The sequence below is a fragment of the Lagenorhynchus albirostris genome, chromosome 1 (genome assembly GCF_949774975.1).
Source record: "Lagenorhynchus albirostris chromosome 1, mLagAlb1.1, whole genome shotgun sequence".
In the NCBI taxonomy this organism is placed as follows: domain Eukaryota; kingdom Metazoa; phylum Chordata; class Mammalia; order Artiodactyla; family Delphinidae; genus Lagenorhynchus; species Lagenorhynchus albirostris.
In genome coordinates this window covers 28004961-28021103 of record NC_083095.1, presented here as the reverse complement: position 1 = coordinate 28021103, position 16143 = coordinate 28004961, and the positions used below count along the sequence as shown (strand labels likewise).

The 16143-nt window shown below is 54.0% G+C and overlaps 1 protein-coding gene across 7 annotated transcripts in view; it reads right to left on the bottom strand.

Annotated features, from left to right (window-relative positions):
• Positions 1 to 16143, bottom strand: part of LTBP2 (latent transforming growth factor beta binding protein 2) — a 97936-nt gene that overhangs the window by 75253 nt on the left and 6540 nt on the right. For all 7 annotated transcript variants that reach the window (XM_060138485.1, XM_060138054.1, XM_060138132.1 and 4 more), the window contains exons 2-3: positions 15490 to 15560; positions 2612 to 2858 (exon numbers count right to left, since the gene is read on the bottom strand). In XM_060138485.1, coding sequence (XP_059994468.1) covers positions 2612 to 2858; positions 15490 to 15560 — 318 coding nt within the window. The remainder of the gene's footprint in view (positions 1 to 2611; positions 2859 to 15489; positions 15561 to 16143) is intronic.

Genomic DNA, 16143 nt, shown 5'->3' with positions numbered 1-16143 from the left:
CTCCCTTATCTGGACACCAAGGGCCTGTCCAAGTTGCCATCAGGAGAGAGTCCAGCGGCTGCTTGGGAAAGCTGGCCAAGTTCACAGGAAATGTCTGACACCACCAGGCAAGTGGGATTTGGCCTCCCAAAGCAAAACACAGCTGGGCCAACAGTGGGCCGCTCGGACTTTCCCAGATTTCATGGCATTGACACGCCAAGGCAGAGAGAGAGAGAGAGAGAGAGACATGGAGAGAGAGAGAGAGAGAGAGAGAGAGACTGGGCTGGCCTGGAGGCTGCAGCTCATTAAAAACATCACAGTAGCCCCTGGCCAGGGAGTCTGTGAAGCTCAAAAAGGACAGCCCTGCTGTGGGCCGGAGACCTCAGCCCAGGCCTTCACCCTTCCCTGCCTCTCGCACACCTTCGCGGGGGGACCGAAGCCTCACAGAGCTGGTCCTCCTTCCCTCCCAGCCTCCTCCCCGCCCAGCATCGAGCCTCGTCCATTTCTTCATTCAACTTGTGTTGACTGAGCACCTACAGGGTACCAGGTGTGGTATTAGGTGCCAGGGACATGTTCATGAAAGAGGAGGACACAGTAGTCCCTGCTCTCACGGAGCTCCTGGTCCAGCGAGCAAATGCACAGACTGTCCCGAGGCAGAGTGAAAAGCGTGACCCTGGGGAAGCATGGAGCCGCCTGTCCTCCCGCCCTCTGAACACCACTGCGGGTGGTGCCCTTGGTTCCAGGGCAGGGTGAGGGTTCGGGGCCAAATGGGCCCTTGGTTAGGTAAGTCTTCGGTTGGGAGCGAGGGACAGAAAGCAATGCAGATTGAGCACTTCCTGCAAGCTGGGACTGCAGGAGGCACTGTGGGGAAATCCAGTGTGAGACGCAGGCGCTGCCTTCCAGGGCGCAGGCCACACCGTCTGATTGCAGACTCAGGGTGCAGACTCACAGCGATGTGTGTGCCACGTGTGCGCTGCAGGGGGTCAGAGCCTGGTGGATATGAGGGAGTAGGTGCTTTTTGGAGGAAGTGGGACTGGGCCTTGAAAAATAGAAGCGGGATAGGCTGGGAAGATGGGGCAGGGGATGTCAAAAGCCTTCTGACTCAAGGGTACAAGGAACAGAATGACCTGCCAAGCAACCACCCCCAGCACTCACTTGTGCACGCACACAGGGGATAAATGCATTATAAAATGAATGAATCCCACAAGCCAAAAAAGAGCTTGCAGGGGGAAAGCCAGGCTGGAAGGACTCTGCTCCCACCCTGCCCCGGGGCTGGCCCTGGAGCTGCCACCTCTGGGGCTCCTCCAAGTGCCTTCACACCAGGCCCACCCACCTTGGACCCAGAGCCGGGACCAATGAGAACAAGGCTCAGGCCCTGCCCAACTGGTCACAGCCAATCCCAGGCAGTTCACCCTGCCCCCTGCATTGTCCACCTGGCCCTTAGCTCTGCCCCCCATCTCTGCCCCAGCATCCTAAGGCCTTGGTGAAAGAGTTTGGCTCTTCTGGTTTTAACTTTGGGGCTCCCTAGGCCTTGATCCAAGTTCATCCTTCTGTTGTTTCTGCTCCTGGCTGCTCTCGGAAACCACCTGCTTGTTTGGGTGGCCAGGGCCCTGGAAACCCCCTTACTGAGACCCTGGTTTGGCCCGGCCCCCATTGCCCCTCCCCCTTCAGAGTTGCTGGACAACCTTGAGCTCCTTTCCTTTCTCTCCTGAGCTTTCCCCGCTGGGGACCTGGCCTCGAGGTCAGCCTCTTCTCCCTGATTCTCCCAGCTTCCTCTGGGAGGGCAAATCCTTTTTTCGCTGAATTCAGCAAGACAAGGTTCAAACATTCCAGAAAGAAGTTCCTAAGTAGGAAGCGAATGGAAAAAGTAACCTGAAAAACCACAAGGAAAACACAGCCCCCAGAAATGGACCAGTTTACAAAGTTCAGATTTCCTGAGCTGAGCTAGGAAATGTCTAGCCAGGTTGGCTGGCACGCAGGCCAGGGAATCCTGCCCACGAACACACCCCTTCCCACTTTTTCATCTTCTCGCTTCCCCTACGTGCTCCAGCTGCCCCTCCGAGGAGACAGGTTAGCACTGGTGGTGACTGAACGGAAGGGGCTTTTTCTGGCAGAGGAGTCCTTCCTGCATCACAGGGACCACAGGCAGAGAAGGGGGAGGCGGAAACAAACATTTATAGAGTTTACTGTGTGCTAGGCACTGTTCTAAGCATTTTCCTCATAGTCACTAACTTAACCCTTACAATACCATGACTATGATTGTCATCATTTCCCCCAACTTACTGATGAGGAATCAGAGAGATAAGTAACTTGCCCAAGGTCACCCACCTAGGAAGTGGCAACACCAGGATTCGAAACAAGACAGCCTGGTCCCAGGGATGTGCCCTCCTCAGCTCTCTCCCCGGGGCCTGGAGAGTAAAGACTTCCCCTCCCACCTCCCCTGGGCACCCTGCCAGAGCCTGTGCCACCCCCGTACCTGCTGCCCTGCTCGCCGCCCCTCTGGTGGAGCAGAAGGGAAAGGAGGACTCTCCGGCCTTCTCCACCAGGGTCTTCACCAAACGGGCCGAAGGAAGAAGCCCCTCCAGAGAGGCTGCGCCCCCAGACCGGAGGCCCCGCTGAGGAGGGGACTCACCTGGCCAGCGGCGGCTGTGGTGCTGGCGGCCGCGCTCTGGCCGTGGTGCTTTCTCTGGCCGCACTGCTCCTGCGCAGGTTGGGAGACCCCTGGGCTGAGCGTCGGGGTGCCAGCCTGGAGTTCTGGGGGTCGAATTCCTCCTCAGGAATGACCTCTTCACAGCGGGCTCCGCGGAAGCCGGAGCGGCACACGCAGAGCTGGGGCCGGCTGCAGGAGCCCCTGTTCTGGCAGGGCGGTTGGCACACGGCTGGAGAGACAGGGAGAGGGTGAGGGTCGCCTGTCAGCGTCGGACAACCCATCAAAGACTGGGTAACCCATCAAAGACTGGGTGACCCGTCACACCAGCACCCCCGGCAGAACACCCAACATTGGGTTGTACATATACTTAAGCGCTCCCTTTTTGTTGTCTGTCCATCTGGGGACCTGGCCTGCTGGTGTGGCTTCCTCTTCTCTCTGCCTTTGTGTGTGCTGCTTCCCCTCCCTGGAGCTGTTTCCCTTTCCTCTCCACTTACCTAAGTGCTACTGTTCCCTCCAGGCGCCCTCCCCATCCCTGACGACCTGCCTCCAGCAACTGCTCCCTCCTCCGAACAGCTAGGACAAGTGTTCTCCTTGCACAGCACTCAGGCCCTATAGGCCACCATCAGTGTGATGGGTTTGTTATGTATGTGTCTCAACTCCCTAACTAATATGGTCAGCGCCCTCAAGCGCAGTGACTGTTCCTTACACCTCTTTGCCTCCTTAACTCCTAGCATATGCCTAACAATGACACAATCAATATTATTTTTATTACGGCAGCTACTATCTGTTCAGTGCTACAACATGCGAGGAACTGTGCTCTGCACACACTGTCTCATTTAAGCTTAAAACAATCCTATACAGCAAGTGTGATTATGATCCTCATTTCACAAATGATGACTCTGAAGCTTGGAGAGGTTAAAAGATGTGCCTGAGGTCACCCAGCTAGGCAATGGTGGATCGAGGATCCAGTCCAGGTCTGTTTGATGGAAAAGCCCAAGCTCTTTCCACCCCACTGCCTCCCAGCAGCGCTGAACCATCTCTAAACCTTGGCCTGGAGGTGATGATGAAACAAAAGGGATCTGTTGGCTTCAAGTCAGCCACCGAACGCACCCTTGGCCTGGGAAGCTGCACGTCCCAGGTTGGCTCTGGTGGTGGAGACCACAGACCCTCAAACCCATCTCTCTCCAAAGCCCATACAGTCAATCTTAGATTGAGGGAGGATGTTTACCAGCTCCTGCATTCATTCAGTGAACATTAACCGAGCACTCACTAGGTGAGAGACTTGTGGTAAAGAGGATCCCTCTCTCAAAGAGTGTCCTGTTTCACATGGAAGCCAGGACACAGGTCATGTGATAAGTGTCGGCCAGAGCCTCTAACCCAGGCTGAGGCAAGAAAGGGAAAATCAGGGAAGGCTTCCTGGAGGTGGTGATGCTGACCAGAGACAGCAAGGATGAGTAGATTGGGCATTGTGTCAAACAAGGGCAGCCTGTCTACTCAGGGGAGAGTGGGGAAGTCATAGGTCTCGCTGCAGGATTCCAACCATGAGCTAGATCCTGAGGCTAGAGCATTTTCCTCAGTGCTTGGGCATCCCTTCCTGGCAGCCCCAGGCCTCCAGGTAAGCAGACTGTGTGAGAGAATTGTAAACCTGAGCATTTCCCCAAACACAAACTGCCACCTTGGCAGGATTTTGGCCTATCACCTGGCTGCCACTCCACCTGCCCAAGCAGAGTCAGCCCCCACCTGACCACACGCCAGGCCACTGTCACCACCACCACCAGAGACACGGTCTGCTGGGGCCAGCCCTGTAGCCAAACCAGGGCCAACGAACACTGGGGAAGCAGGTTTGCCCAGGACAGGTGTCAGCCCTGGTTTATTTTAGGGAGGGAGTAGAAAGGGAGGGCCTGAGTGGTTTCCCACGTGGACCACAGATGCTACATCACTCCTAGCCCCTCAGATCCACACGCCTCTGCCAGCAAAGCCTGGCGTGGGTGAAGGGAAGGTCACACAGCCCCTCCCAGTCTCCGTGTCTCTTCTACCTCTGCGTGGGTGGTCCCTGCCCTTAAGACAGCCTTCAAAACTAACTTAGCTTCTGTCCTTCCCCTCCTGGGCCCCAAGGATGGCCCATCCTTGACTTCAACAGTAAGATCTTTCTCTGTCTAGAAACCCAAGGCCCCAAATCTTGCAAGCCAAGCCCATGTCTTCCTGAGACTCGCTTACTTCTGGTTCTGCCTTATTCGCCAATACATCCGCAAACATTTAGTGAGCATCCTCTCTCGGTCAGACTGGGTGTCGGGGGGTACAAAGGCTGGTCCCTGGGTGGAGGAAGCTCTGCCAGGTGGGAGGGTTCTCAGAATCATGGAAGCCGCTTGCCCCCAGGCACTTAGGTCCTCAATGAGGACAAGGGTTGGCAGACTTTGGTTGGTACGATGAACAGCTCACAGAAAGTGGGTGTTTGGGGGGAAACTATAAAATTGGCATTTACATATGCATGTAATATTGTGGTTGATAAAAGTTCTAAAAGGCTTCCAAACCAACCAGACTTGTTGGCAGAAATAAACCGTTTTGGGAAGATAACCTTTCTGGACCAATCGTTTATGAAACTGCACAGAGGCCAGATCTGCTACGAAAGGTCCTCCAAGTGCTGGGTTTTCAGAGCCAGCTCTCACCAACTTCATTTGTATCTTCCTCTGAGTTGTCTCCATAAGTCTCAGCAGGAAGTGATTTCCTCACTACAGTGTTCAAGCATTTTGTTCTGAGCCAAGCATCCGCATTATGGGATTGGAGCATAAACTCCTCTCCTCTCTCTCCACTCCCCCAAAAGCCACCCTGCCAATGGCCCCAAATGGTGGCTCCAAGTGCCTGTCTATGAAAGGCGGCATTCTTAGGACAGTGTTCACTGGTCTGCCGTGAAACAAGAAAAATAAAAACAGTTTTCTGTGTTTCTTGTGATGCTATTTTTTCCCACTTAAAATGTGTTTTTTATTTTGAGATTATTATTGTATTACTTTTTTGGTGTTAAAATGTTCTTTTAAAATTAAAGGTGATGGCAAATGGTAGTTTGTTTTTCTAATATCCTCACTTAGCAAAAGGAAAAGCTGGCTATTGTACTCTGGTACCTAAGATGTTTGGGGATATTTACTGGTGCGTGAAATCCAAAAGTTTGGAACCCTTGGGGAAGGAGGGGGGCGATAGCGGTCATGTGCCTTTCATTTAAAGGAAACTGAAGCAAAATATTCCTAAGTCAAACGAGCACAGATTTCAAAACTGAAGTGTCAGAAAGGGGATCAGCCATCGCAGAATCGCCCCATGGCTGGGGCTGTTGCATAAAGCAAGGACGGAAATGCCGAGGCACCCCGGAGACGCAATTGCATGCAGTGCTGTGGGAATTTTAAGAGAGAAAATTCCCAACCATGGCAGGCTGGGCAGTCTTCATGTTTCGCTCTTGGAGACTCATTCCTCCCATTTTCCCACAAGGGCAGAGGTCATGCCTTATGCTTGAGAAATCAACACAGGATGGGGTATATGGCTTTAATGAGTCTTCGGTGATTGATGATTGGTGAGAGGTTATCAAGCACGATACCACGAGGTCCGTGTTTAGCCATCGAGGACACACCCAGCCCCTCCCTGTCAGGGGCTGGCATCCTCAGAGCCCGAAGGTGATGCTGCTTCCAGCCTCCCTGTGCCCGCTCACCAATGCCAGCCTTTAGCCATTCATAATTTGGGCTCCACCTGAACTCTGGCTTCTCCACACTCCCCTGGCACTCTCTTTCTCACTGAGGATTGGACATGTGGAAAGTTTCAGCTTTGGGAGTTCAGCTCTGTGGAGGTAGCCGTATGCCAAAAGACAGGGGAATAAAAAAGAAAACTCCCGAAATTACTTTGAAACAAGAAATAGAAGGCATCGTTCTCCCCAACACCCCACTCCTGGCTGTGCCCCTTCTACCTTCACTCTGCTCCAGAACAGTCAAGCAGAGGTTTGCTCACATTTTCCAAACAAAACCCCTGCCTTTGGGAGGAGACCAAATGCAGAATGGGCAGGCCTGGGGGAGAGTCTGGAAACAGCTCCCACCATCCACTCAGAGCCCCTGCGACCAGAGACTTGGTAGCAAAAAGAACATGGGGTCGGGAGTCAGAAAGATTTGGTTTGACCCCCGCCCCGCTCAGCCACATCCCAGCTGCGTGACCTTGGGCGTGTCATCTCACTGAGATGCCTCAACCAGTGCCTCAGCTGTCTCATCCATAAAATGGGTCTGACAATTCCTGCCTCCAAGAGTTGTGTGAGTCTCAACAGAGATCACGGAAGTACTTTGTACTGTCTAAAGCTGTGCTGTCCAATGCTGTAGCCATGAGCTCTATATGGCTGTTGAAATGGAAATTGATTAAATAAAATTTAAAATTCAGTTCCTCAGTTGCACTAGACACATTTCAAGGGCTCAGTAGCCACATGTGGCTCCCGGCTACCATGTTGGATGGCAAGATATAGAACATTTCCACAGAAAGTTTCCACAGAAAGTTGTATTGGGCATCAATGCTAAGTTAAAAAACAAAAAATACACACACCTAGTGGCAGAAGCAAGAGGGCTTCTGAATTTCTCTGCCATGACCTTTTTCCCAGGAAAAGGCAATGACAAGGCAGGCCCTGGTTAGAGAGATGCCCCAAACACTGTGGTGCAGAGGTAGGGCTGCTCTTCAGGTGTTAAATACAGCCCGTCCCCTCTCTACCTCCTTCCACCCCAGCCAGGTAGGGCTTCTGTCATCAGCTCTCTCTCCCGGGATCTAGAGATGCCTTCTCCCTCCGTCAATTCCATTAGGTGAGGCACCGACTTTAGGGTGGTCCCCTTAAGCCTGTGCCCTCCTCCGAGGCCTCCAGTACCAGGCCCTCCTGTCTGGGAGATGAACCTACCTTCCAGATTAGACTCTGGGCCCAGCACCCCCATACCTGAGGCTCAGCTGCTCCTCAGATTAAAGCTCCATCTTTCCTAAACTCTGTGTCAGTGGGACACTAAGGACCTCCCCACTGAGTACCTGATCCCTCCCTCAGGATGGGGCCCTGTCCCTTCCACACCCAGAGGCGTTTCTAGGCAGGACGGTCACCCACCACCTTCAGTGCTGCCCTTCCCTGGGCCCGCCCCTCACCTTAGACCCCTACCCGGAGGCCTCAGTTTGCCCTTGGAATTCACGTAACTGGGGGTCTACCTGTGACTCTGAGCTGTTTCTTCTCCACAGCCTTGACCTTTGGTTTCCACAGAAAGGGGACCCTGATGTCAGAGTTCCCCGAGGCCAGGAAATCCCTCACTGGCCTTCACACACCCTCAGAATCCACCGAGGACTCATCCTCTCCACACCCAAGCTCTGCCCACGGGCTGTGTCCCCCAAGCCCCGACCTCAGCCCCGAGCCCCCAGGCTGTGGGAGAAGTCAGGTCCTCAAGGATTCGGCCCATTCCCACCACAGCTGTGCTGGGATCGCAGCTCAGGATGGCTGGAAACAGCACTGGGGCTCAGGGGCCAGCCAAGCGCCCTGCTCCAAAATTGCAGTTGTGTTCACATAAAAGCCTTTAATGAGAGAAAGATGCCGTTCTTGGCCCCTTGCGCACGCTCTGCAGACGCTGTCTGGCAGGCCGAGAGGGCCTCTACCGTTTGGCGGCCGGAGGGGAGGAAGGAGGGTTGTGAGTCAGACCTTGGCCCCGGCCCATCAGCATGGACCGCCCTGCTAATTGCATTAACAAACACCGAGATACTGGGCCAGTTGGGGGCCAGGGGCTGGGGCAGAGAGCAGCCCCAATTCCCACTGGCTCCAGCAGGCATGAGGAGGGGACCACTGGGCAGGGCTCGTGGCCCAGGGCAGGGGCCTGGGTTTGCCTCTAACTCCTGCCCTAGAGCAGATGAGTCACCTGTCCATCCCCATCACAGCCCTGAGGGCTTTGCCTGGGAGGAGGCAGGGATTTAAAGGCCTCAGTGCCAGAGAGGCCAGGGAGATGAGAGAAGATGGGGTCCTGGAGCAGCCCCCATCAGGGACAAGCCCGGGGACCCAGCCTTTTCCAGGGGAGCAGCCCCAGGGCGTGCAAGACAGTTCTGTGGCTAACACGGAGCCATCCAAGCCCTCCTGCAGCCACACCAGCTCCGTGCCCAGGACCCATGAAGGTTGAGAGGGGAGGAGTACACCATTGCCATTTACAACTCAGTGAAGGTGGGGGCAGAAGTGTGGCGGAGAGAGCAGCCTGATAGTCAAAGAGACCTGCATTTGAATTCCAACCCCACGACCTCAGGCAAGTTCCTTCACCTCTGCAAGTCTCAGCGTCTAGAAAGTGGTCGTGCGTCCAACATTTACTGTTTGCTTAGGATAGTAAGCAAGACAGTGTCTTTTTCTTCATGGAGCCTCCAACTTAGAGAAATTCATAAAACAAGCAAAAAAACAAGCAGAGGAAGAGAAATTGGGATATGAATGGTGGAAGAAACAATACAGGGGCTGGGATCCAGAGTAACAAGGCAGCTGGGGGCAGCTCTAGACAGAGCGGTTAGGGGGAGCTGGAAACGAAGACAGGGAGCAGCCACATAAAGAGACAGGAAAAGCAAACGGAGAGAGCAGCATGTGCAACAGCCCGGGGGCAGCACATTCCAGGAACCCAGGCTGGATCTGGTGAGTGAGGGGCTGACAGACAAGGCTGGACACACCGCCACAGGAAGGTTTCAATAGGGATGTGTTATGATCTAATTTACAGAGAAAGAACTGGAGAGTAAGGGGGACAGTGGGAGCAGTCAGCCAGCCGCAGCAGTCACCCAGGAGAGCGTGCTGGTGCCCGGGACTAGAGAAGCAGCCGGGGGTGGGGGTGTGGGGGCGGGAAGCAAACAGACTCTCAAGAGATTTAGGAAGTAAAGCAAACAGGGCTCAGGGATGAACTGGATAGAAGCCTGGGCAAGAGGAGGTGTCCTGAATGGTCTGGCTTAAGCATTCACATAGATGGAGATGCCTCTGACAGGATGGGTAAGACCTGGGCAGGATTATGGGCTCAGAGGGAGGGAAACGACGCACTCGCTTGAGACAAGTTGGGGTGGGGGTGGCTGGGAGGCATCAAGAGCAGATGTTGAGGAGGCGGCGGGACGAAAGGAGCCTGGAGGTTGGAGCAGAGGACTGGCTGAAGATGTATATAAATCTGAGTGTCATCAGCCCCGAGACGATGTTTACATCCATGGGAATGCATTAGATCATTCCAGGAGCAGTGCCGTGAGAAAGAAAAGAAGAGCACCCAGAACTCGGCCCTGGGAAACCCAGTGTTTAGCAGCAGGTAGAGGAGAAGCAGTAGCCAGGGACTGCTACTGTGCAGGGGACACAGGATGGCCACTCACAGGGGGAAGGGAGGTGAAGGGCTTAGCGTGGTCCCTGGCACAGAGCGAGCACGGCCGCTCTTACTGTTGCGTGTTAATTGTCTGGCACAGCGTCTACTCGTACTCAGTAATGCTCTGCTTGCTTCATATGGCCCCCTCTTTGTGGGGGGGATTTAGAAGATCTGGGGAAAGTCCTAAGGCAGCCCAACATCAAGATGTTAGGTAGAGGGCTTCCCTGGTGGTGCAATGGTTGAGAATCTGCCTGCCAATGCAGGGGACACAGCTTTGAGCCCTGGTCTGGGAAGATCCCACATGCCGCAGAGCGACTAGGCCCGTGAGCCACAACTACTGAGCCTGCGCGTCTGGAGCTTGTGCTCCACAGCAAGAGAGGCCGCGACAGTGAGAGGCCCGCGTGCCGCGATGAAGAGTGGCCCCCGCTCGCCGCAACTAGAGAAAGCCCACGCACAGAAACAAAGACCCAACACAGCCAAAAATAAATAAATAAATAAAATTTAAATAAAATTAAAAAAAAAAGAACTTGGCTTAAAAAAAAAAAGATGTGAGGTAGAAAAGGAGAAGCCAACCAAGGAGGTGAGAAGAGGCAGCTGAGAATGGCAGAAGAAAACCTCCAGGTCACCTGTGAAATCATTCACCCACTCAGTCCTTTAACAAACACGTATCAAATAGGCACTCTGCTGGTATCAACAGGATACAGCCCCTGGGATAAAAGCATCTCCTAAATACTCCTTTAAGCAAAAAGCCTTGGGGGCATACACCTGCTTACCAAAAAGGTCTAAGGTACCTCTACATGGTCAGGGGAGAGAGGGGCAGTGTCTCTTGCTAGGTCTGTACCCTTCGTGTTAGTTGGGTCTCCACTGAAGTCATGTGATTATTCCCCTTAACCCCTTCCACTTTCCTCTCCACCACTCCCACCAGCTACTGAGTTTCATCGGATGGTTCATCCAGAGACGAGCCATATGTAGACTCAAGCCTCTGGCTCCTGGCAGCTCCTAACCAGTCAGTAAAGAACCTGCAAATCCCACCCCTGCCCTTACCCTTTTCCCCAACATTTGTTCAGCACTTACCATTATGAGGTCGATTTCTTTGCATACATCTCCTCTGTAGATTCTTATAACTACTACAGGTGCTATTCTGATCCTCATTTGACATACGGAGAAACTGAGGCTTAGAGCAGTCCAGCAATGTGCCTGAGATCACCATGCTAGTAAATGATGGAGCAAGGGTTTGAACTCGGGGATTCTGGCTCCAAAGTTGGGTGGCTATAGTCTTGCCCTTTGGGTGGGGTCATTTACAGGGCTGGGATGGGTGGGCCAGGGGAACTCCCTCAGGGAAGCCCAGGAGAAGCCCAGATCAGGAGGGATGAGGGTCTTGACAGCACTGAGTTGTGGCCTAGAAGGCATGTGGTTCTAATGGCCCCATGCGCATACAGGCTTGGGACTAAAAGGCAAGCACAAATGCCTAGGCCATTCCAGGGTCTCCTGAGCACCGTGGGGTGTTTTCCAAAAGGGCTGATAAATCTGGGGCAGCAGAAGGGGACTTCTCTGCACAGGCCTGGGAAAGGTCCTGTGTCATTCAGTACATTCTTGTTGAGCCTTTACCTTGTATCCGGTGAACACTTGCCACTGTGCTGCATGGTGTGGGCTGGTAGACACAGTCCCTGCTCGCAACAGCAAGGCCAGACATGTACAGAACACACAGAACGTGCCAGGCCTTGAACTAAACACTTGCCCTAAGTTATCTCATTTGTTCCTCAGAATTCTCTGAGGCAGGGACTAATATTAGTCCTGTTTCACAGGAAAAGAAACTGAGGCACAGAGAGCTTGAGCAACTTGCCCAGGGTCCTGTAGCTAAGTGATGGAGTCGGCATTGAAACCCAGGCAGGCAGCACAGCCTCCTGGATCTAGGTTAAAATAACAACTAAACTTACCATGTTCCAGGCTCTCTACACACACGTGCTCGTTTCCCAGGAGCACGGTGTTAAGCCCTCTCCTCTGGAGCAGGCTACCTGGATTCACACCCAGGCTCTACTGATTGCCAGCTGCGTGACTTGGACAAATAGTTAACCTCATCTGTACATGGGGATAAAGATCAACTCTAGTTTACAGGGCTGTTGTGAGGATGAAAAATTAATAATAAAGTTCTGACGCACAGAACACACTGTAAGAGCTACAGTGTGTTATTATTATTCATTCTCAAAAACAGCTGTACAAAGATTGTTATACCCACTTAACAGGTGAGGCGCTGTGGCTGGAAGAGGGCCAGGCACTTGCCTGAGGACACGGAGCTGGGATTCAAACCCATGACGCCTTGAATCTGACACCAGAATCTAAAGCACGTGCTCTTAACTTGGAGCCTTCCTGCTGCGGGGGAGGGGAAGATGGTAATCCACCTAGCCCCCTCCTCAATAGACTTCTCCCCAGAACAGCCCCAGCCCCCGTGCATCTAAGCTGAGATAAAACAAGAATTCTTCAAATCTTCTTCCCCAGTGCAAGCCTTCAGAAGCCTCCCAAAGGCTGTGTGTGTATTGGGGCGAGCCAGTCTGGGAAGACTGGACAGTCTTCCAAAGGCCCTAACTGTAAACAGGACCCTGGCACCCCACACCCTACATTGCTTCCCCTCAGCTGAGCGGGCTGGCAGGCCCCAGTCAGCTGCCTCCACAAATACCTAAACACACAAATTGTGTGGCGAGCTGGCAAAGCCACAGAAGGAAAGGCAGATACCAAGACCAGAGGAGGAGATGGGGGCACAGCTCCAGACCCCTCCAGGGTGCAGAGAGCAGCTGGGCTTCTAGCAGTGGACACCTGCAGACACAGTGGGTCCCCAAGGTCCAGTGACTGCACAGGGATGAAGAAAGGGGCCTGCCAAGGAGATGGCTGGTATGTTACAGCAACCTAGGAGTCTGTGAGAGGGGGCAAGTGGGAGTCGGGGGTGGGCCAGGGGACAAAGGCCATCACTCGCTCTGCAGGGGCAGTGGGCTGGACCTACAGATATCTGGGAGAGACCAGGGGATGGATTGAGTCCCCACACTGTTCTGGGACTAGACTTTATTCTTGGCATTGGGGGGATGTCACACACCCCTCCCTGTCACCACCCTCGCCGCGGCCAGGCCAGGAGAGGCACCCCACATGTGGGAAACCACTAGGCCAGAGTCATGAGCATTCCCCGGCGTTGGCAGCCTCTGCTCCAGCCAGAAGGGCAGCTGTGGGGAGGGGATAGGGAGACGCAAACCACGGGGGAAGCAGGAGAGCCAGCTGACAGGGCGTGGAACCAAGAGCCCCATATTTGACAGAGCTCCGGACCTCGCCATCCAGGGCCAACACCCCACTGCCCACGTGGTTCTCATCAAGCTCATTAGCAGCAAAACAGCAACAAGCAAACAGCGCTGGGCCCAGCTAATTAGCACACAGGCCTTCGGTGGGCGAGCCAGCTTCGTGTGGGAAAGGCTAACGCCCAGTGGCAATTCCTCCAGGAGCGCTGCCAGCCCGTGTGCCAGGGCCACAGGTATGACCAGGGGAGCAGCGGAGGGCCGGGGAGAGAAACAATGGGGCTGAGGCCCCCCGGGGTGGAGTGGATACCGACAGCAGGCTGGAGCGGCACCCCCGGATCAGGGCACGAGGGTGCACACGCACGTCAGTTCTGACAGTCTGCAGACTCACCCAACCTCGAGTTTCCAGTGTTGAAACTCCAGATTGGCAGAGAAGGACGCTGGAAAGTCATGAGAAAGTTAGGAAACTGAGAACCTTCAGGGCTGAAGGGCCAGAGCGAGGCCCATGCCCACCCGCCCTGAAGCCACCCTCCCCAACCTCAACTCAAACCTCAGCAACACTCTCACCTCAGCAACACTCTCTGCTAAGCTCAATAGAACTTAGGGGCTCTCCTCCTCATCTCCAGCCCCACATCCCACCCCAGGCCTCAGCTCCAGGACTCGGAGTACTGCTGTCTCCTCGGGCACATTTCCTAACCAAACTGAGTCTCAGTTTCCTCGACTATAAGTAGGATAGATGATCAGTAAATACTCATGTTATAGGATTGGAAGACAACTAAGATGACGTATGTGAAGAGCTTAGCGCAGTGTTGGGCATATAGTAAATCCTCGGCTGTTAGCTAGCAGTAGTAGTCATTGTTATAGTAGTAATGGTGGTAGTAGTGGTAGCAGCAGCAGCTGTAGCAGTAGTGATGGTAGTAGAGGTAACAGTAGTAGTAGTAATGGTAGAGGTGATGGTGGTAGTAGTAATAGGAGGTAGGGGAGGAGTAAAAAAGGAAACGGTAGTACACGGCCATCCCCAGTTCACAGATGCAGAAAGTGAGGTCCAGGAAGATGAGGTAAGATATCTGGCAGCAGAGTGTGGAGATTAAGAAGAGGGACCCTTGGGCTTCCCTGGTGGCGCAGTGGTTGAGAGTCCACCTGCCAATGCAGGGGACGCGGGTTCGTGCCCCGGTCCGGGAAGATCCCACATTCCGCGGAGTGGCTGGGCCCGTGGGCCATGGCCGCTGAGCCTGCGCGTCCGGAGCCTGTGCTCCGCAACGGGAGAGGCCACAACAGTGAGAGGCCCATGTACTGCAAAAAAAAAAAAAAAAGAAGAGGGACCCTAGAGTCAGGTTACCTGAGTTCATATCCTGCCATTTCTAGACCATGTGACCTTGAGCACGTGACTTGTCTGTGCCCCAGTTTCCTCACCTGCCAAAAGGTGAGTGGCTCTCCCCGCCCCACAGGACGTGTGAAGTGAGTCTTGCACAGAGCGAGTGCTGCATAGCTACTGGCTCTCGTGTTGCTGTCACCTCCTCCGAGGGTACCATCAGTGGAGGCTAGGACACAGAGCCTGGCTCTTCCTACCTCACTCCTTGGTCTCCACATAACTAAGATGACTACCCTCTTTTTTCTCATCTGGGCCAGCCTGCCAGGCTTTGGAGTGGTTGAAAGGAAGACTGCTCCAGACACAGGATCAAAGCCTCATCTGACCGTCCTGGTAGGATGCCCGCCAGGGGCCAGGGGCCAGAGCAGAGGTGGACTCCCCTAGCACGGCGCTGGGAGTGGTCCCCCCAGGAATGTGCGATGCAGAGGCTCTGGGGCCAGGTGTGTTCCGCAGACCACAGGGGTATGTGAACACCACAGGGCAAGTTGGGGAGGAGCCCCAACACAGTGGAGCAGCAGGTGGGGAATACAGGAAACTTTACAAGCAAGAGAGGGGATTTTATTTGAAAAGTCATCTTCAGTTGGAGCCTTTTTTTTTTTCGCCATGCCATGCAGCTTGTGGGATCTTAGTTCCCCAACCAGGGATGGAACCCAGGCCCTTGGCAATGAAAGCGCCAGTCCTAACCACCAGACCACCAGGGAATGCCCTGGAGGCATTTTTCAATCTCCTCTCTTCCACTGCCTCCCCCCTGGAAAGGGGCTACCTGCTCAGGAGACAGACTGGGGAAGACGCTTGTGCTCCCCGCACAGATTCTGGGGTCCCCATGCCCCGCCCAGCTCAAGGAAGAGATAGGGAGAGGGTGGATGCAGTGGAGGCACTCACGTTTGATACAGTGGTTGGTACTGTTTGCTGTTGTCCATCCTGGGCAGCACTGTCCCCCGCAGACGTTCCTCCTGCGGGGTCACCAAAACAGGGTCAGCATAGGGTGCTCAGAGCGGGACTATTCACAGAGCCCTACTGACGGTCCCACCCTCTACAGGCAGGGCCTGGGGGAACTCTGCCAGGCCGGGCACTGTCTCCCTTCTCTAGGGAGGCCTCGTGGCCCATGGGCGGGCGCTTTGGGCTCCTTCACATCTAAGATTGAATCCTGACTCTGCCGTTCTCTGCATGAGCTTGGGAAGCCTCATTCTTTTCATCTGTACAATGGAGATAATAATACCTGCTTAACATTGTTGTGAGGATTAAATGAGATAGGATATATAGCCCCCAACACACAGGCACAGGGATCACGAAGATGATCAGAAAGCCAGTTCAGAGTGTCTCAGTCCCTTTCCAAGACTAAACAATAAGTAAATGTCAGAGCCAGATTCAAACCTCAGTTGACCCAACTCTAAGTCACGCTCCAGCTCCGCATGGCCTCTCACCAAAAAATTATCACCGTGGCCCTTGCCAACAAATGCTGATAATCCAAGGGAAGCTGGAAAACGTACCCAAAACAGCCTTAAGGACATACATGTGCAGCACCTGCCAACACAT